The 23,182-nt window shown below is 36.6% G+C and overlaps 1 protein-coding gene across 1 annotated transcript in view; it reads left to right on the top strand.

Annotated features, from left to right (window-relative positions):
* The window catches only part of LOC306848789 (GDNF family receptor alpha-2-like), a gene marked incomplete at both ends in the record, with an annotated part of 92,052 nt that overhangs the window by 30,303 nt on the left and 38,567 nt on the right, over positions 1–23,182 (top strand). Inside the window, 2 exons of the mRNA XM_079383557.1 lie at positions 2,363–2,449; positions 22,305–22,710. Coding sequence (XP_079239683.1) covers positions 2,363–2,449; positions 22,305–22,710 — 493 coding nt within the window. The remainder of the gene's footprint in view (positions 1–2,362; positions 2,450–22,304; positions 22,711–23,182) is intronic.

The following is a 23,182-nucleotide window of genomic DNA, read 5'->3' as shown; positions in this document are numbered from 1 at the left end:
CTCCTCATTAGACGCGCCTTTAGAGAGAAATGCATCTTTATTGATTACGATTATTTCGTTAAGTGATCATTTAAAGCTTTCTATAGATATATTTATCATGTCTGTGAGGCATGTATTCGCTCAGCTTCGGTTCATTTTTGTGAAGCGCTCCTGTTCAAGACGGCAGAAAGTGCATCATGTTTGTTTTCTGTGTTTTATAAAAGAACTACCTTTTGTTGGTATTGTGAGTGCACACAAATACAAGTAGACCCTTTATAGGTCCGAATGATGTATTATTCTTACCTTTATCAAAAAAAAAAAAAAAAAAAGAAAGAAAATGACGGCGTAGGCTATTTTAATTTGTTTCCACTGAAAGAAAAATCCAAGTGTTTGTTCTGGTGCCTCCATGTCCTGCAGAGCACGCTTTAGCTTCCACTCTCCGCACAAACTGAGATATAGGCTAGTGCACATCATTATTATAGCGCAGGTTTAACGTTTAAACATTGTTATATACTTGAATTGTTTTAGTATATCTATAGATTTTATTTTAGGCAAGTCGTGATGATATGAGAAGGCTAAATTGATCAAACATAAGCTAGGATCAGCTCATGCAGCTGGTCGCTTGGTCGTTACTTTAAAAAAACAAAAACTTCTAAATTAACTTAATAAAAAAACCAAACAAAATATAATAATTTTTCCATTACACACAAATCTGAACTATTTTAATAGCCGAAACAGAAGTATAAACTGTTTTAGGAGAAAGGGGAAAAAAATACCGCTAATTCTGATAAGCTGTCGGATGTGGGCCGGGCTGGGCCTGAGCGTCTCGGGCCAGGGCCGGGCTAGGGCCTAAATTTGAGGCCCGTTCAGGGCTCTAATGTGCATTAGGTTTTAAAGAGACAGCACTGCTTTTAAAGTGAAACCTGCTGCATACTGTGTCATTGATGTAAATCAACGAACAAAAGAAAAAGAGAAATTACTCACTGCTCTTTGCTGATAAATTTTGTAGCTTGAATAAAAATTTATCAATATTCTAAAATTGAGGGGAAAATGCATTTAATAAAGACATCAGTAGCAATATTGGCTACTTAGTAAAAACAAGGCATTAAACATTGTTTTTAAAATGTTGTTTCTACATTAATTTGGAGATTCAATATGAAATTATGACAATATAAATGCATCATATAAATATACAATTAATTGCAATTAATTACAGAAAAATGTGTGATTAAATATTTTTTTTTTTTAATCGAATGACTGCATTATTGACATAAGTTTGAATAAAAACTAAATTGAAGTATATTTTAGTCAGCACATTTAGCAGTACACAAATTTAAAAGACTATAGAAGTCATTATGAAATTGCATAAGTCTTAAGTGGGTCAAAAAAGTTAAATTAATTAAATTGAATACATTTAAACTACAATCTTTTTATTTAAATGTAATTAGCATGTAAGTAACATTTAACAATTAAGTATCTGAAAACATTAGCTCTGTTTCACGCTCAAGTATATTCTTTTAAAATATATTTAAAGTACTCCTTTTTAAGTATAAAATGTACTTCTTTTTCACAAGAGATGTTTTATGACTTTTTAAAACAGCATATAACGACACTACATGTATTATTGCTACACTCTAAAAAATGCTGGATTAAATACAACCCAGCGCTGGGTAAAATATGGATGAACCCAGCGATTGGGTTGTTTTTACCCAGCGGTTGGGTTAAACATTTAACCCAATTGTTGGTTGAAAACAACCCAGCATGTGTTCTGTCCAGTATTTAGCCAGCACTGGGTTGTATTTAACCCGGCATTTTTGTGTACAGTTTGCAGAATGTATTGTGCACAGTATGCCTATTTTCTGCATGGAATACAATAGGTGGTGTAACTAAACATGCTAAATCTACCAGCAAAACATTTGAAACATCTCTAGATAGAAAAAGGCAACTGCTTTTGTGTAGTAAAAAAATAAGTTCTCCATTTGGTATGACACTCTCCTCTAAAATTTATAAACTCTAACTACATAGTATGTAACCCACAATACAATGCACTCTACTTGACCTTCCGTTTTCAATGTGATGAGTGAACTGTAAGCAATACTAGCTGAGATTATTGTTTTTGGCTCATTATTTTATCGGACAGCATTTTTAAATTGGATTCAAATTCCGTTGATAATTGGATGTCAATCACTGCACATACAGTATAATGAGGTCATATGACAACAATGTAGCATACAATACCATGTAGCATTTATTTTCATTGTATAATATGTAGTTTTACACACTATTTTTCAGAAAGCAGTTAAAGGTCAGAGGTCATACAGTGAGTATTGACAATTATAAACATGATTTATGTTCCTTATTTTGTTTGTTGTTGTTTATTTAGGTGAGGACTTTTATGAGCCATCCCCTTACGAACCCATGATGCCTCACCGATATTCAGATGCATTTCGCCTGGCGTCGATCATCTCAGGTAAACATCAACATTTTAATTACGATCTATTTGTGTATTATGTATACATTTGTTTTTGCAATGCACTGCACTGTTTGTTTCATTGCTCTCTCTTGTATGAAACTCAGTAAATCCAGCACTCAGTGAATTATTGGTATGTTCCAAGACCAGTAAAATAAGTTTATTTTCTCTAATTTTTGCTTTTAGCTCTTTCCAATCTATGTACAGGGTGAAATGAAAATAAATTAGTCTTTTTCCTTTCTAGGAAAAAGAAACAGGAGCAAGTGATTATTCCAGTAAAATAAAAACTACTCTCGGCATTTGTCACCTTGGCATGAGTTAAGTTTAATGTTTAATTCACTGACAGCACTCATTACAGACAGTAGAGGACAGATCCTCAAATCCATTATCAAAGCCTCACAGAGCCAGGAACAACCAGAATAAATCATTTTTATTCAGATTTGGAAAAAAAAACAAATAGCCAGTGAATGACAAATCTCAGTGCACTACAGAAAATAGTGGATTCAATAGGGTTGTCAGATCAATCTTCTTGCCAATTTGTTGCATAATACCATGTTTGTGTCTTGAAAGGCCTGCTGTGAGTAGCAGCTGAGGTTTAGAGTTTGCATATTTTCCTTCTTTCTTTATGCAACATAAAAACATTGCAGCTGGGAAATGTGGACACACAAACAGCCTCCATTAGCTGCTGGTGTAAACATTAGGTGATCGTGTAATTCCACTAAGAGGTGAGTTAAGTAGCATTGTCTTTGTTGCATACTTGTATGTATTGTTATGGTTATCGCATCTTCAGTTGATTAAATATGACAACATAAAAGTTTTGGATAAATTAAAGACCGATTTAATGGGATAGTTCACCTAAAAGTGAACATTCTATTATCATTTACTCACCGTCACGCTTTTCTAAACCATTTTTGGATTAACTATTTCTTCATATCAAATCAAGACAGTGATCCAAAGGCTGTGGTTTCTCTGTAGTGAAACCTTTAAAATTCTTTCGGAAAAAAAGGAGACCTAAGATACGTCTCATTGTGTTTTGCTCACAGCCCTCACAGATTGAGATGGCACTTTTTGATTGGATGTGACAGCCCAAGTCATTATTCCAGACCGGCTGTGTCTGTTCATTTACTACAGAGGGTGAGAGGAACAAGTGGACCGCAGCACTAACCCTGACATATTGAGGGTAAAGCTGGCGGACCCACTCAGCCTGTATCCGCTCCCTGGCGGGAATCTTTCCCAATCTGGAAGTGGAACAGCCCTGTGTGCCATATTTAGGATCAGGCAACATTAATTGTCATCCCTTTGTGGTCCGGCTGCTGCGATACAAAGCCTTGGATTCATATAACACTGGGAGTGCTACTGATGTTTCTCTATAGTTAGAAAGTTGATAGTATTGGCAAAGAAAAAACCTTAAACACACATGGGGGAATTCAAAAAGAATTAAATGTGCGGTATTATTTTTTTAAATTAATATTATGAGATATGAATTCAAATTACAAGATGTATTTACACTGTGATTCACAATAAGGAGAAACCAATTCAATTTCTGATATGCAAAATCATATTGAGAAGAAACAGAGTCACAGTTGTAAAATAAAAAAAGATACATTATGATTTATTTAAATGGTAAGATATAAAGTCATGTTGAGATTGTACACATTGGTTTGTTATAAAAACACATTCTAAGATATGAAGTCAAAGAAACAAAGTCACAATTGGGCCCTATTTTAATGATCCAAGACCATTGTCTGAAGCGGATGGTACAGTTGCATTTAGGGCATGTCCTAATCCACTTTTGCTAGTTTAACAAAGGAAAAAACGGTCGGCACGCCAGGCGCATGGTCCAAAAGGGTTGCATCTATTCTCTGAATGAATGTGCTTTGGGCGTAACGTGCAATAAACCAATCAGAGTCTCATCTCCAATTCCCTTTAAAAGCCAGTTGCGCCCATGCCATGACAGATTTACTATTTGCATGGCAGAATTTGATTGAAGACCATGAGAGGAAACGGATCTGCTCGTGCGCAAGGTTAATAATTTTTTACATTGTTTCCTTTCATTTTTAATAATTGGCATGTTTGAGTGCTGCTGCCCGTCCCAGTGTGTGTAATAAGCAGAGTGTATGCACGTTGTGCACCCGCCTATAATCGCATATTACTAATGTGCCCTTTAAACTAATAAAAAATACTGCACCTTTGACTTTAGACCAGGTTTTAGTTGGTGAATGGTGCAAACGTTTTCAGTTGCTTCAAAATAGCAACTCGCCAACAATGCGCCTGAACACACCTTGTTTTCAGACCAGCACACCCATGGGCGAACAGATGAACAAGTGAATTTGCTATTTAAACAATGTGGTGCTGGATATGAAAATGTTAACTGCATCGGGCTGAAACTAGCAAAAAACACTGATAGGGCCAATAAAGTTACATTGTGATTTATAGTCTCAAGCACATGAAAAAAATCACTATTGTGAGATTAAAAAGACACATTGCGTTTTTACACTGGTTTGTTAATCACATTTTAAGATGTTAAATCAAATTAAAAGAATACAATTCAAAATTGTTAAATATAAAGTCACATGGAGATTTTACACATTAGCTTGTTAAAAATCACATTCTGAGTTATAAGGTCAAAATATGCAAACAAAGCTGCAAGATATAAAATTCTATTTGATTTAAAAAGTTACAAGTAAAAAAAAATAAGTTCACAATTGTGAATTTAATAATTGTGAATTTTGTGACGGCACATTGAGATATAAAGTATCAATTAGTAGCACTAATATTGCAATTATTTATTATGTATTTATTTATATAGCAGCTAGCAGAAACAGGCTTCTGTATAATGAATTACTACTAAACAAATCAGATCAAGAGACTCATTTTCAGTTGTAACATTTTCCCACATATTCTTTGAATTATATTTGTTGTGTTGAATACACCTGTAAACATTCCCTTCGCAAAGGCCAAAAGTTCAGGATCTCAGTGCGCCTCTTCACGTTGTGGTTCACACTCCGTGTTCAATTTGATAGATATCTGGCCAGGGTGAAAAATATTTGTCTGCCTGAAATATGACACAGCTTTTTATGACATGACATAAGACTCTCTTCATGGGTCATTTCAGGTGGCGGTGAAGACTCTATTAACAGAAGAATCTTCTCTCCAGCTTGTTCACTTTCTTTTTCATTTCTTTTGACAAATCCCTCAAGCCTGGCAAGCAGAAACACTTTCAAACAGAATCAACCACTAGAAAAAGAAAAGCAGATAAATAGAAGAATAGAAAAAAAGTAGAATATAAGTTAAATTAACCCTTTCAGGCACAGTGGTCTGTGAGAATTATTATTTTTTTCATCTTTAGTCAGTGGCGCCTCCAAGTTTTTTTTTATAGGGTAGCCGGAAGGGGCCAGTATAAAATGTCAGGGTGGCACAATACAAAAAAAGTGTTGCATGCCTAAATCTAATGGCAGGCAATACTTTTTGGTGTTACCATTCATTCTGGGAGCATATAAAGTTATAGGCTTCAAAACTTAAGTAGGCTATTACTATTTTCTGTATAAAGCAAAAATAGAAAAAAAGTCGCTCTGCAATTCAACTGCAAGTAACCTCATGTTTATTTGAAGTGCAAATTCATTTCAAATGAGATTAAAAGTAAACAAGAAGCATAGATGTTTAACCCATCGCTCAGAATTTACAGGCCTTTTGCTGAAGAAGGTGGATATGTTGACTGCCTTCCTCTTCATTTCGATTATTTATCATAAACCCTACATTTGTACACATATGGAAATATGCTGCAGTGCTTAATTTACATATTTTCTGTTTCAGTTGTCAGACATAAATTAATAAAATACTACTTGTCTGTCTGGGTAACAAAAACTGTTCTACATATGTGACTTTAAGAGCCAAAGATTAAATGTTTAAATGTTGCCCAAATCTGCAATAATTTACAGATCAACTGATGGAGTAACAGGGTTCTACGCTTACTTTTCTTTTTAGGAGCCCGGTCAAAAATTTAGGAGCACCTTCTAATCAATAATTAAAAATTTGGATAAAAAATGAACCTTTTGTTTTTACCTTTGTAATGGCATTTTTCTAACTTTATTAAAAGTATATCATCTTTTAATTATCAATTCAAAAATGTATAAGCTTTTAAACATTTCCAATTAAAACAACATAATAAAACGTAGAATAAGAATAAGTTATCAATCAAATCAAATCCGTATTTAAGGAATACATTTGTACTACAGAGGTGGCGCACAACACACAAGTGGCCTTGTAGGTGTATTTTCAGACGTTTAGAGTGCAATTAAATTCATAAATTCATATTGAGGTTAATGTTTTAAATAAAAAATTTTGAATATATAAATATTAAATGATTTAAATGAGGAAATATACTTTAAAAGTTAAACTAAAACTGCCAGTAGGTGGCGGCAAGTCACTGATTTTATCACTGAAACATTCATTTATTTGATTTGTTTGAACGGCTTATTCATTCAGGAACAAAGTACGTGACTGTCTTTATGAATCATGGACACTGGAGCTCATTCATAAACGAAACACCGCTGTGTTTGAATGGAGATGCGCAGCGGTTCAGCTATTACTTTGTTGGAAACTATTTTCGTTGACGAAATAGAGCAAAATAAGGCAATATTGTTTTAGTCAGACAATATGTAACTTAAATTAATATTAACTTCTTGTTTAATGAACTGTTGTATTAAATCAATCATATTTGCAAACTCCCTTAATAATCATTAAAAGCTGTCACTCATCTTAGTTTGCAATCTCACAAAACTCTATTATAATCAGCTCCTGACACTGCACAGTGAATCTCTAATTTACAGTCTGTCTACACTTTGTTTGTTATAATGAGTGGATAGGCCTACATCTGTTTACTCAACGTAGCCACCTTTGAAGCTCCTTCAGCGCAAACTCAAATATGCTGATCGGGTCAGTTGCGTGTTTCTCCTAAATATTTTTTCATAGTCGCACGCAGTAGCCTAGTTTTCAGTCTCAAATGCTACTGAAATGGTCGCACTGTAGAGCCCTGAGTAATATTGATCTAATAAAAACTTTGTGTTCGATCCACATGTGAGCAACAGAAATAGATTAAATTCAATCAATTCCTAATTAATGCCTTAGTGACACTTAATCTATAGCCAAACAGTATTCTATTATGTGAGTTTGACAGAATAAGTTTTATATAAGATACGAAAACTAAGTTTTACTTGTAAGTTTCCTCTCCCGCGTTGATTGTAAGTTTCCTCTCCCGCGTTGATTGCTCCTCTCAAAGTTGAACAGACCATGTGCTGCAGTATGCTTCGACAGTGCATCTGTGTGTGCGCAAAGTCTCTTGCCGCAACCCAGGTAAAGAGGAGGAGGGGTTGAGAGCGAATTCTACGGTACACATAATACAGGTTTATTATATTTAGTTTTAATATAGTGTTTCATCAATTAGTTAATTTATATTAAAAAATATATTATTCTTAAAAAACTGTACTTTCTGTTTGAGGTGGCCAATGGGGTGGCCAGTGTCATTTTAGGGGTGGCCGTGGTCCCCCCTTGGAGGCGCCACTGCTTTCACTATGCTTCAATGTTTAAAGCAGGAATCTTTCCAGTTTGTGAAAATTTGTTTCTCTAAAGTTGGGTGCACAAAGTCTAATATAAAAATAAAATATAATAGTTAAACTATTTCTGTATGTGTTATTTAAGAAAACTTGTTGAACAATCAGAATTGATAAAGACAATGATAAACTGTTGGATTTTTTATAAGAGAAATAAGGTGATTTTGCAGAACAACCACTGTGGATATACAAGAAATTCCTAAATCATATGACAAAATGGTGGTATGCATTCTGTGTTTGATCAAAATGAGCATAGTCAAACAGTTCTGATTTGTATGCCACACACATTTGAAAGATATTTCAGTCAGTGCACAAAATATAGCAAATGTAGTGTTTTAGACTAAGAAACCACTTCAAAAATGCCTGCATAATCAAATCCAACATCATGGATTTTAGTTTGACGGTTTGCTACCCATTCAACCCCATAAAATTTAAATACATTCAGTGACTGTGTCTGAAAGGGTTGTTGCAAAATAGCAGAAAAGAGATTATGGTGGCATGAGACCATAATCTCTGCAGGTTCAGAATAACACAGTCATGTAGTTTTATTATACTGATAGTGTCTTCTAGATTTACACTAGCTCCTGATCAAATCGTCTGTGCCAATAAAACAGCGTTCGGACTGACAGGCTGAACGATGGCGGTCTCTTTCATAACCATTCCTTGCATTTATTGTCTCCGTGTAGTGCATATTCGCTGCTCTGTGTTATAATGGAGGTCCACTCTTATTTTCACTGACAACCATTACTGTCACAACAGGCCGAAGAAGAAGGTAATAATAGTGTGAGTAATAAAAGCGAGACTTTATGAGCTTTCTGCTCATATTCAGAACATGCGGTGCCTAAGTGCACACGTGCACACAAATACACACCCATATGTTTGTGTAAATGGAACTGGGGCGATGCATGAGTGAGATTGATGATTTTATAATAATAAACTTTATGCATAATGGAAAATGGAAACTGAAAAAATGAAATAAATATTGTTATTTGTTTGTTTGTTATAAGTTTGTGTTGCTATTGGAGTTTTTATGCAATTTACATGTTAAATACACCTTACAATATTTGGGATTCACTTTGTCCATTTCGCCCCAAGCATTTTTCTATTCTGAGTTCAGCAATGGAAATGATTGGGTGAATTTGCCAGGCTAAGTCCTTAGGGGAGATAAAGCAATAGCTACATGCAGCGATGCTCTGAGACAGCATGCAGAGCCAATGATAGCACTGCGTTCCTCACACCTGGCAGTGAAAGCTTTCTAGAAATTTCTGGCTGAAATTAGCAAAGACTATATGTTCAGTTCCTGTAGATCAAACATAAAAATGTTTCCACTATCCAGCTTACAAAATGTTGATTTTAAATTCAGTTTATTTATTTATTTATTTTGTCATTTTACATTTTTAGTAGTGGGACATATGCACGTATGTGTATGTATATATGTATGTATTTGTTCATTTATTCATTTATTTATTTATAATTAAGAAACCGTAAAGAACATCTGTAATATCAGTGACAATATCACCAGTGAAGATTAAAAAAATTTAAAGAAAATTTAATAAATAAAATCAGATAAATCAAAATTTAAAATCACCTCAAAATACTTACATCTGATCAGACTGTAATCAAATTATAATCACCATTTTTTTTTTCTTTTAAAAAATCACGGTAACACTTCACTTGAAGGGGTGTGCATAAAACTGACATGACACCTTCATAATCATGACATGACACGTCATGAATATGAAGGAGGTTTTATGCATGTTTATAACAACTGTCATTAAGTGTCATTCGCTCAGTTATGTCATTTTTAATGCAAAGATTACATTATTTGACCTAACCCTAATCTAACCCTACCCTTACCCTTACCCCTAACTCTAGCCCATAACAAAGACATCTCAAACAATGTCATCTTTGCATTAAAAATGGCATAACTGAGCGAATTACACTTAATGACAGTTGTCATAAACATGCATAAAAAACCTTCATATTCATGACATCTGTCATGTCATGATTATGAAGGTGTCATGTCCATTTTATGCACACCCCTTCAAGTAAAGTGTAACCAAAATCACAATGTTGGACACTTATCACACATATGCAAAGAGTTAATTTGCAAAAACCGATAAGCGCCACTTTAAAAAAAAAAAGAGCTGATTGCCGTGCATTATTCTCCAAATATAGCACAATATGAACCCTAAACACATTTGTCAAAAAAGCCTGTACTGTCCACTTTCAAGGCATCGCGAGCTCACGTTTTACTGCAGAAGCCGACAAGCGCCCTTGTTGTTTTTGAACAGAAACCGATAAGTCCATTTTAGCGAATCAGCGTGCTCTATTCAGGTCAGGTGACAAGGCTACTTTCACTTTGAAAAGACATGCTAGCTGAGAGAAGTTTCGTCAAAGCGGATCGAGTGATCGAGGATGGATAATTTCGACGAACTTGATGAACCTGTGATATCTTCTTCAGGGCGTAAAAGGAAAATAAAATCTGAAATGTTTTCATGGAACCTTGAAAAAGCAGCGCGTTACAATGGTGAGCGAAAAGCTCCATGTATTGCGTGTAATCACATCCACAGTCTTTGATCACAACAACAACAATGTTTGTCAGGCATCTACAATGTCATCTGAGGAGATTACAAAGATTAAACAAGTGTTTTTGTTTTAAACATGAAATGTGGAGTTATCTGCTTTTGTCAAAAAACGACTGTTGGAGTTATCTGTTTTTGCTATAAAACAAACTCTTAATATGTTAAAAAAAAAAAATTAATACTTTCAATGAACTTTAATTTGGTAAATTGCCTGTTTAGTTGTTATGACTTAACCAAAACAACCCAACTGTAGTTTGATTGATATTACTTAGAATGTGCAATCAAAAAAATGTGTTTTCTGGAAAGTTATCGGTTTTTGCAAATTAACTCTTCATATATATATATATATATATATATATATATATATATATATATATATATATATATATATATATATAAGGGGGTTCTACTGTTACAAAATTATGTCTTTTACATGGAGCTATTGACTACCATATTTAAATAATTAATATGACCGAAAAGTCAATATTTTGATGACCTCCTCAAAAACTTAAGAAATGTGTATTACACTTCTCATTTTCCATCTTGCAGCATGCATATATTGCTACAGAACATTACGTTTTATGAGAGCAGAAGTGTTCTGACAAACTTGTGCAAAACTGTACAGATTTTTATAAGTTAGAGTGTACAACGTAACCTTCAGCCACTGAGACCAATTCCCTCTTTCTCGCCCCGCTTCATTCCCTTCAAAGGAAAACGCTGTTAAACACACCCAATGCAACCTTAGTTCAAGACATTGTTATCTTCTCTCTTCTTCCTATTACCTTACGCATATATTGTTTCTTTCCCTTTACTGCTGGCTATATTAACTGTAAAAACACATTTGAAATTCATACTTCACTGTTGCCTTTGTGCCCCTTCAAGGGAGAAATGTAATGAGACTTTGTTTACCATGTGGCATCCCTGTCAGTAGGGAATGAGATATGGTCGGTGTTATAGAAACAAGCCTGGGTCATAGCCGCTGATTATTAAACCAACAACAAGACGGCGGCTTTGCGGTCCATGCTGATGGCTAAAGTTTGAAAGTAAACAGGTTTTAGACTTCAGAAGTGTCCATGCAGAATCAGATGAGTCACATAATGAGAAATAAAATTGTCCTAGATGTTTTGGGATAAAGAGATCATTAACTTCCAGGAGTCAAAACCTCATCCCCAATAAAAAAAAAAGACAAGACAGTTTACTGAAATTCACAGCAAAAACAACTCATTCTGTACTTCTGCAACAGATGAATCCATTTGAACACACAAACACCTACCTTTTTTATCTCAACAATAGCTATTCTTTTGGGAAACTCAGCCTGTATCGTCAGTGTGAGGTAATATAGAGGAAGTAGGATAGATGCTATTATTGTTCTTGACGCTGTGTAGCACCTACAGCTCTGCAGATTCTTCAGTAGGATCCCAGTATCCTTTTACCAGGTATGACTGACTGAAATTTTATTTTTTAGCAAGGTTCCTGTTCACAATTTGTGCTCTGCGTCTGAGTATTTGATTTTGAGAATTAGCACAGAGACTGTTATTGAGGGACCTAGAGTTTGGAAATAAGTAATTTAATTTCACATAAAAAGAAAACATTTATACAGTTGTTTTCACGGCATGGCAGCAATACAATTAATAAACAGAATAAACATGTTAGTGTAGCACATATTGACATATACGTATTGGTAACACTTTACAATAATGTTCTGTTTGTTATCATTATTAGTTAACAAGAAAAAAAATATTTAAAGCATTTATTTATCTAACTTACAATACTGACAGTAATACTTTAATCAAAAGTTTTATTTGTTAATATTTAATGTATCTAACCTAACATGAACATTGAAGAGTTATATTTTTATTAACTATCATTAAAAAATATTAATAAATACTGTAGCAAAGTAATGGATTAGTTAAAGGAATAGTTCACTTTAAAATGAAGGTTTGATTTTTCTCACTCTTAGGCCATCCAAGATGTTGATGAGTTTATTTCTTCATCTGAACAAATTTGGAGAATTTTAGCATGTCATCACTTGCTCACCAATTGATCCTCTGCAGTGAACTCATATTTAGCCTGAAGCAAATATTTGAAGCTGAAAACATCTTAATGGCAGATTTGTTTATAACAAACACACAACTTGTGGGTTATTTACATTGCATGTGGATTATTGTGATGTTTTTATCAGCAGTTTGAACTCTTATTCTGGCGGCACCGATTAGAGCCCATTAAGAATATCAAGATATTATGCTAAAATGTATTACGTGCATTATGTATTATGTATTATTTCTTCAAATCTGGCCTAAAAGTTCAATTTTTGGGTGAACTGTTCCCTTAATGTATTGACTAATGATAACTAATTGGACCTTATTATAAAGTGGTACTCATGCATTTTTCAAAATTGTATTAAAAAAAAAAAAAAAAAAGATAAAATCTATTAAATTCCTCAGGTCAAATAGATGGTCAATTATGGTCATAAAAGCATATTATGGGGTCTTTGTTGCAAAATTGTTTTACTACTATTATAAGTGAAGCTCAGGGACTCATTCTGTACAGCAGACTGAAAAAGTTTGGATCTCTCTTTCTATCACTTCTTCTCTCTCTTCCTCTCTCTCCCAATAAGTATTATAATAGAAGGAGATAATGAGTAATGAGAAGTAAAGAAAGGCTTCCCATTCTCCTCGCAGCAACAGTAGAAGCTAAAGACTTTCTAACGAGCTCACGCACCTCAGAGGAGATTGCATCTAAACTGTGGCACTTCTCCTAATTGCAATCAACACAGGCAGTGCCAAGAGCTGTGAATAACCCAGACTGAACCTGCTGTCCCTTCAGCCGTCCATTACACAAAACAGTATATTATTCACACATTATATGCCTGTGAGTGAAAAGGATACACTATAGATTTAAAAGATTAAAAGATAAGATTAAAAAAATAGTTAAAAGATTAATGGAGTTGCGTGTTACTTGCCGTTTGTTTGTAATTATTTGTTTAATTTACTAGCAGTTTTTCAGTAAAAATAGTTTTAAAGTAAATCCTACACCGGTGTAGTAGATACTATATGCTTAACACATTAAATAAACCCATATGCCTTTTAAACTCACACTAATTCATCAAATTGTACTGGTTACATCAGACAGAAATTGTGAACTGTGAGCTACCAGCAGGGTATATTGGTCACAATTGTTTTTACAGGCTGTGCCCCATGCCCCCATCCAGAATTCTTGCTAAGAGGAAGAAAAGAAAGAAAAAACTATAAATCCTTTTTATTCCTTTGTCACTTTCACTTTTTGTTTATCTGACTGTTTTGTGACCCAAATAGTCCTTGTACCACTTTTGTTGTGGACTTTGGGCAACTGGAAATCACTGTCTATAAAATTGCAGGATATCTGAACAGCTCCCAGTATTTTGTCCTGTTTGCTTCTGTTTGGTTCCTATCCGTTCTTTAACCAAGCAAATATTTGTGCATGCAGAACGCAGTCTGTGCTGCAGCATCCTCTGACCTCCAGACGCTGGACGTTTTTTTTATGTACATTCTCACCAACCAATTTCATACCTCATTTACGGCTTCTTCCTCCACTGTGAGACACATCTAAAATTGCTCTCTCACAACACACACACAGACTCACACACACAGGACAAGAGAGCTTGAGGACTACTAAATCAAATTTAGAAACACTCTAAAACCACACAGTATTTTTAGATCCGGGTAACCTTTGCTTGCCATGCATTCAGATCATTGCAAATGGCTTTTGTCGACTGAGAGAAATAACTTTTAAAGGGTTATTATTATTGTGGAAATGCAATATTGCACCAATTACAGGATACTTTTACAACATTATGTCATCTCACTCTAAATAGCCACAGATTGCATTGCAAAATAATGTTCTTAGTTAATATTTTTATTGTATTGTTTTCTGGGAAAAAAAATATTTGAAAGATTATGCAAAATTCACTTTTACATTTGAACATAAATGTGTGTTGACAGTGTGTGTACACAACCACCCTATAATGATAAAAATACACTCTCTCCTTTTTTTTAATCCCCATAAATCATAAGCAGTGCCTTAGAGCAAGCCAATCACAGAATCCGTAAAATGTGACGTCACATTTTACAAGCCCCGCACATGACTGTTGATGTACACTACCGTATTATGCATTATACATTTATTATTCACTAACATATGTTTGTTTTTAACATAAAATTGTGCATATGAAATAGATTAGCACTTATGTATCATGTGGTAGATGCTTGTGTGTGAACTATGTGTGCACATGCTTCGGATGTGTGCACTCAGAAAACTGTATATCAGATGTTTATACTAATATGCTTTAAAACACATGATATCAGTGAGATAGACATGATAATCTAAACTAAGAAGAAGCAGAGTATCTGAGGTACAAGCTGTAAAGGCACAGCCCTATCCTGAAAAGGCAGTGGGGATCAGCAGCTCATTTGCATTTAAAGAGACATGCACAAAAACAGCATGTTTCTGCTTCCACTCAAAATAGGCATTTTCAAAATTATTCTAATATATGATATTTGGTGTATTTTGAGCTGAAACTTCACAGACACATTCTGGGGACACCTGAGACTTATTACATCTTGTAAATAGGGGCATAATAGGTGCCCTTTAAAAAAAACATCTAAAAAAAGTATATATATTGCTGTTACTCGTGAGGTATTTGCTGGTAGTTGTATTTTCAAATATATTTCAAATTCAGAGAGAATAAGTAAATGTAATTCTGTAGTTTTTGGTCCTCTGGGAGCGAAACTTTTTAAGCCTAAAAAAAGCTCAGGGAGTGAGGTTACCAGGAAGGGAGGCTTCACTTGCTCTGAATTGTATTGATTCCTTGGAGGAGTCCCTCCTGTATTTAACTGTAGTGATACTTGAGCTTGGAGGCAATCTGTGTTATTTCATGATAAAATATGTGACAGATCCTTTTATTTGCATCAAGCAGGGATGCTGAAGGTGAAATCAGAAGTCCAGATCTCCATAAAGTATAAAAAATCTGTAACACAGATGAGGAAGGATGTGTTTGATGTAAATGTAAATTTCCATGTCTTATTAATGATAAGGATCTGAACATGCGTTATTAATCATTACTTTGTAAATACACAACCTCTGAGCAATGATGTCTTCTCTGAAACCAAGATGACCCCTACAAACATCAAGATAGTTATTAATATCAATCAGTCTCAAAATATCTTCAAAGGACTTCATAAAAATCCCTAATGTTTCTCTGAGTCCTTAGCTGCCATAACACAAGGTAATTTATATGCCTACTCCATTTTTATTTACATAAATATTATATTTCCACTCATTTAGAGTAAACAGTTTCGACATTTAGATCATTAGCACTTTATTCATAAGTAACAAAAACCCGTTCGGAATGAAATTCATCTTTTAGTCTCCACAAGGGGTCTGATAAACCATCTGTTCTCAAAGTTATACCAACACCCACTGGGTTTTATTAGTTTCTCTCGCTCCCTTTCTCTCTCCAATCATCAGAGCTGCCGTCAAGGCTAGAGACGCCATTAGGGCAACATATCAATGCCGACCTTCATACACTTTTAGAGGTCCAGAACTTCCCCACTGTCTCCAGCTGATAGTTCCCCAATCCCCTGAACGCTTCATTCAGCTGCCTGCAACGCAACACTTACAGACGTCGCGCAGCTGGATACATGCCCTTGTTTCCCATTTCCCAATTTTTCTTTATCTTGAATGTACTTATCAGTCGTTTGCACTGTACACTATTACAGTATATATACACCACTTGAGGGATCAGTAATGCTAAGGTTTCGGTAGAGTTTTAGATTATACATTTAAACATCTTTCAGTTTTAGCAAGGGTACAGCTAATGATTCATAGCCATTCTTTTGTCAGGACCTCGTTCTGCGAAAGGTCGGGATTACATGGGATTATCCACAGTGAAAGTGCTGTGCCCATGGAAACTCAAAGATGAATTTGCACATTTTTGAGCCAGAGGGATTTTGAGTGCAATATTATGTATTTTGCTAATTATATATATCACTGATTCTTGAAATAAGGGACAAAACATGTCCCCCATCAAAATGTTACAATCTGCCTTAAAAAACAATAAATTGTTTCATTTAAAAAGGCTTTAAAAGTTGGATATGAAAGACTTGTGTATGTTTAGACCCTTAGTTTTGTATATATTTATATTATTTCATAGTAATTTTATAAAATACCGGCACTGTATTATGAAAGCCCATGCAAATGAACTCGTCCTCTGTAGAGGTCACAGTATCAAACTGCAAAAAAAAGGGTTTTAAAATGCCCAAAATGCACAAATATGAATATGAGATTAATTGGATGGCTTAATAAAATATCACAAATTACTTAAAGTGAACATTGCATTATTTTATACATTAACAACAGCCTTTCAAAATCTGTCATCAATTCATGTCAACTCCGTCAGATATTTTTCAAATTTGAAATAAATCAGGCATATTTTGGTCAGCTTTAACCCTGAGGACCCCCTTTGACTTCTTTCTGTTGATGGATGCAGCAGTCCAACACATGGTCTCGTATGTTTTAAATTTTTTTAAATATTCAGCAAACAAGTTGAAATCCCTGTGGTCACAGCTTTTATGTGTCAACACTGTCTTCAAAGTAGGGATGATTTTAATCAAGAATTTTGAAATAAAAGTTGGTATTTTGGTTTAGTTTAGTGGCAGCTGGCAACTGAGGAAAATCAAAATGGCTACCATCTATTAGACATGATTAAGTTGAAAAAACATGTTGTTTTGTCAACTCCGTCAGACGTCAACTCCGTCAGATATTTTGTCTGACGGTGTTGACATGTAAGCTGACGGAGTGGACAAGTGCTCCAAAATACTCATTAAGTAATGTATAACAACTACATAGCATGATAATATGATCTAAGTATACATGTTGATTGACTTAAAATATCTTAATATATTTAAAATATATTAAGATATTTAAAAATATCTTAATATATTTTATCTGTACTATAGGCAGACATGGCTAGACCAAAACTGTCAGTGGAGGAGCAAAGAAAAAGAAACAGAGAGTACCAGAGAAAAATGAGAGAAAGAATTAACAGTGACCCAGAAAACAGGGTCCAAAACAAAACAGTAAAACAAATTGGAGAATTAGGACCAAGAGCAAAGAGGCACCGCAGAAAGTACTGGAGGAAAGCAAAGAAAAGGTCCAGAGCTATGCAGAATAGACGGCTAAATTAAATAGACACCCCACCAGAAAGTCCTCTGGACCAGTCACAGAAAAACTCCTTTTTTCCTCTTCACTGAAGCCTTTTCAATCACGCAGTGAAACTACACGTCCATTGGTTCGTGCAGTGCGATAAAAAATGAACCAGTGGTACGGTGGCGGTGATGAGCAAGCCTATGGCTATGCAGCCCGCCAAAGCCCGCCAAAATGGGGGGGCTTCTGGCTATATTAGCGGCCGCTTCGCTGCCGCAACTCAGATTTCTTCGAAAGAAGCGACTGAGGCGTGCAGCTCATAGCACGGCCAGGAACGCAGTACTCGTTCCCATATCTCAAGGAACCAAGGTTACATTAGTAAACGAGTACGTTTCCTGTCGATATTTCACTCGTACTGCGTCGTAAGATGCTGTATGGGAACCAATACAATCCCGCTATGCTATGATGGGGAACGACTCAAACATGACTCCCATAAGAGGGCCCAGGGGAGTTAAAATTACACCAAGCACAGGCTGAGCCACCGGGTCAACCATGGCCTATGTGTCGTCCCGAAGTAGACACTTAGTGCTCATAATATGGACCTTCCAAGAGAAGGAGGGCCTTGAGCAGAAATGGTCAAGGAATCCCAGAGATAGCTTATCTAGCCAGAACGGCAAATTTTAAGCAGAAAGGACCCTGGCCTGCAAGGCGGGGGACGTCCAGGTTGTAAAACCTCATAAATATGGACGGCGAGGACCAGCCGGCTGCCTCACAAATTTATGAAATGGACACCCCGCTGGACCATGCCCAGAAAGAGGCGATGCCTCTGGTGGAATGGGCTCTGACTCCAATGGGGCACTGCAAGCCCATGGAGGAGTATGCTAGGGTGACAGCATCCACTATCCATCTGGAGATACTTTGCTTCGTAACAGGGTGACCTTTAGCGCGGTTACCGAAGCTGACAAAAAGCTGTTCTGATCTCCTGAACGAGGCAGAACGCTCAATGTATACCCTTAGGGCCCTGACGGGGCAGAGCAGGAACAATTCCTGGTTGTCCGTCGAGGGGGGGAAGCGCGGAAAGCGCTATGACCTGGGCTCTGAACGGAGTGGAGAGCACCTTTGGTACATAACCCAACCTTGGTTTCAGGACGACCTTGGAGTCGTTAGGCCCGAATTCCAGGCAAGCAGGGTCGACAGAAAGGGCCTGTAAGTCTCCTACCCGCTTAACCGATGCCAGTGCCAACAGCAGGGCGGTTTTAAACGAGAGCGATCTCAGGCTCGCAGATTGCAGTGGTTCAAACGGGGGGCCTCTCAAGGCCCTCAGCACGGTTGGTAAGTCCCAAAGTGGAACTGTACAAGGGCGAGGAGGGTTCAATCAGCAATAGGGGCATGAAAAGCGTAAAAAAAGCGTAAACTTTGACGGTGGATGGGGAACGCTGTTTGTCCAGCAGCCCCTGCAGAAACGAGAGAACCACTGGAACCTCAGAGGTGACCGTATCCAAATCACGGTCTTGACACCAAGCCGAGAAAATAGACCATTTCAGAGCATAGAGGCATCTAGTAGACGGGGCTCTAGCTTCTGCCATAGTGCTTAAGACACGCTCTGGGAGGACAAAAGGCTCCCGTTGAGCGGCCACACATGCAGGGCCCATAACTCGGGCCATGAATGCCACAGTGTGCTGTTCGCTTGAGAGAGGAGGTCCCGTCTCAAGGGAATGGGCCACGGGGCTGCTTCCAGCAGCTGGAAAAGTTCTGACACCCACGGCTAGTTCCTCCAGAAGGGGGCTATTAGGAGAAGCCTGTGCCGTTGTTCCCTGACTTGTCTGAGTACCTGAGGTAGCAGAGCGATTGGAGGGAACGCGTAGAGCGGAAGACTGGGCATCCGTGCTCCTCATAAAGAGATAACTGATCGTACTAGGACGTGGTGTCCCCTTATGTCCCGCAGGAAGAATTGACAGGCACGGCACACTGCTAGCATTTCTAGGTAGTTGATGTGCAGACCCTCCTCGGACCAAAGACCGAAGGCCGGTTTGCCCTCGCACAGCGCTCCCCAACCCTTGTTGGAAGCATCTGTCGTGACAACTTTCCTTCTGTGCGCCGTGTCCAAGATCACACCTCGCTTCAGCCAGAAAGGGTCCCTCCAACAGCTCAGGGCTGATACACAGGCCCGAGTCACCGTTATGCGATTGTGACCGTGATGCCAAGCTGCAAATGGAACCCTCTGCTTCAGCCAGAATTGTATGGGACGCATGTGAAGCAGACCCAAACGAAGCACTGGCGAAGCCGCTGCCATAAGGCCCAGCATTCTCTGGAAAGCCTTGAGCGAGTGGACGGTCCCTTCCTTGAAGGAGACCGCATGGTGCTGAATAGTCATGGCTCGTTCCGCTGAGACAGTTGCTGTCATCTGCACCGAGTCTATCCGGCCCAAACAGGCTGTTGGCTGAAACTGGAGCATCGAGGAAGGGGACCTTATCCGCCTCCATCTCTGTCAGCGTGAGCCACAGATGACGTTCCAATACTACCATGCTGGACATAGACCGCCCGATGTGATTTTCATGTGTGCCTTAAAGATCCTGTCACCATGTACTCTTTGTTTGAAGTTTGATACCCTTTCCCTTGATACTCTCTCCCTTTTCCATGTTAAAACTAGGTAAATATCTTTATTCAGTTTAATTCTCGATTAGTTTGTCAACTCCGTCAATTGTGTGTCAACACCGTTAGTTATGCGTCAACACCGTAAGATGGAGGTTTTTCATTTTTATAAAAAAATGTAGGTTTCATTTGTTCAATTAAGTGTATTCATGCATTTAAACACCAACTTATCTACATTTATCAGTGTCTTGTGTGCACAAAACCATTGATTGTATATATTAAAAATTAAAAAAATTGTAAACTAAATGACGGTAATTTAAAATGGCTAATTCCAAAACAATATTAAATAATATTAAAAGTGTATACAATGCAATTTATCACTTAACCTTGCTAAGGCACACCATTTCTACACACTTAAAGACTTTACAGTGTTGTTGAATTGATCAAACACACAAAAAAAACATTTTTGTGAGTCAGACGGAGTTGACAAATGTCAAGTTACTAAGTGAGTAAATGTACATTTTTTAAAAAAGTGGTTAAATAAAAAACCTGTTCCTTTTCATGGTATGATAGATGAGACCCGTGTTTATGAAGATATCCAATTCAAATTAATGTAGTATGGATTTTTTGTTTGTCACTTTTCAAAAGTACTTTTGTCCCTTATCTCAAGAAACAGTGATATATATATATACACACACACACACACACACACACACACACACACACACACACACACACACACACTGGGGTTGACAGATCAGCATATTAGAAAGATTTCTGAATTTATTTAATGAGAACACCATAAAAACAGTAATGATGTGATATATTATTATATTTAAAGAACTGCTATTTTAATATAATTTAAAAGTTATTCATTCGTTTATTTTTTGTTGAAAATAGTTTTCTGCTTAATATTGTTGTGGAAATTGTGATATATATTATATATATATATAATTAAAAAAAAATTAAAGTCATTCAACAAGTACTCATTAAATTGATTAAAACACCAAAGTAAAGGCAGTAAAGACATTTATAATGTTAGAAAACATTTCAAATAAATGTTGTTCTTTTGAATTTTCAGTTCAAAAGTACAAAGATCAGTCTTGAAAAAATATATAAAAAAGTATCATAGTTTCTAAATATGTTTCAGCATTCATAATAATAAGAACCATTAATAATTTAGCACTTATAATAATTGATAATCACTGAGCAAAAATTTGCGTATTAGAATGATTTCTGAAGGATCATGTTACAATGAAGACTGAAATAATGATGCTGAAAATTCAGCTTTGCCATCACCCCACCTCGCATAAGATACATAAGAGATTTATTTCAAAAACAATAAAAAAAATCTTGGAATTTGTGTATATTTGTGCACGTGTGTGTGTTTGACCTACATTATGAGGGCCAGTGAATACAATATATCGTGTATTCAGGTTTCAAGCTAGTTGCCCTACATTTCGAGGACATCCAGCTGTCCCATAATTCAAATTGCTAAATAAACACTTTTTTATTATTATAAAAAGTATAAATGCAGAATGTTTAGGATGGAGTTATGGTTAGGGGAAAGAAAATATAATTTTGTCAGTATAAAAAACCATTACGCCTATGGAAAGTCCTCCTAATTATATGTGTACCAACAGCTGTGTGTGTGTGTGTATTTCGAAAGCGTCCCAATCGGCACACTGACTTGGAAACAGATCTAAAAGTTCATTGTTGTGCTGGAGTTGTCCTATTCATCTGACAAGGAGTGTATGTGGGACATTGCAGCTCAGGGTCTCTTTTTTTCCTATGCACACCCACTCTCAATTCCCCTCTCGCTCTCTTTATTCTCACAAACACCCTTGCATTTGATCTCACTTATCTTTTCCTGCTCTCTTCTCGTAGGCATACATTCTGGGACAAGTAAAGGCCAGCCACAATGCTCAGATCCCAGCCGCCCATGCAACCCCTGTCTGGACGCCACCAAAGCATGCAACCTGAATGAAAACTGCAAGCGTCAGCGCTCCAACTACATCTCCACCTGCACCCGTGCGCAGACCCAGGGCCAGCAACCCTCACAGTCTCAGTTGCAGGACAGCTGCAACAGAAAGCGCTGCCACAAGGCCTTGCGTCAGTTCTTTGAGCGCGTTGACTCGCAATACAGCTACGGGCTGCTCTTCTGCTCCTGTAAGGACCAGGCCTGTGCTGAGAGAAGGAGACAGACCATTGTACCCTCCTGCTCCTATCAGGACAAGACCAAACCCAACTGTCTTCAGCTGCGCAGCACTTGCCGTCTTGACGTGCATTGCAGGTAATGGGTTTCTTGGTAGTCTTGAAATAAATTGACATTTATTCATTTACCAGATGCTTTTTATCTAAAACCACTTACCATAGTGATTCATCTTAAGAAGACCATATCATAATAAGTTACAGTTTCCATAAATCTGTAACTCTTGAATCTGTATTTATAACCATTTCCCACAAAGTCGCCATGGAACAGCAACCACAAACTTATTACAGAGAAAATTCCCTTGGATCTGGGGCTATATGGATAGTTCATCCAAAAATGAATTTTCTGTCATCATTGACTTATCTTAATGTTATTCCAAAGCTGACTTTCTGTCTTCTGTAGGACACAAAAAGAGACATTTTTAATAATGCGCTAGTTGCTCTTATACATGCAGTTACAATTAGTGAGGACAGATGCTTTTAAGCTTAAAAAAGACATAAGAGCAACATAGAAAGATAAAAGTTTACATTTAAATTTTAAATGTATTTTAAAA

Source organism: Barbus barbus (assembly GCF_936440315.1).
Source record: "Barbus barbus genome assembly, chromosome: 28".
NCBI lineage: Eukaryota > Metazoa > Chordata > Actinopteri > Cypriniformes > Cyprinidae > Barbus > Barbus barbus.
Note: the sequence above shows the minus strand (reverse complement) of the source record. Positions and strands in the feature narration are given on the sequence as shown.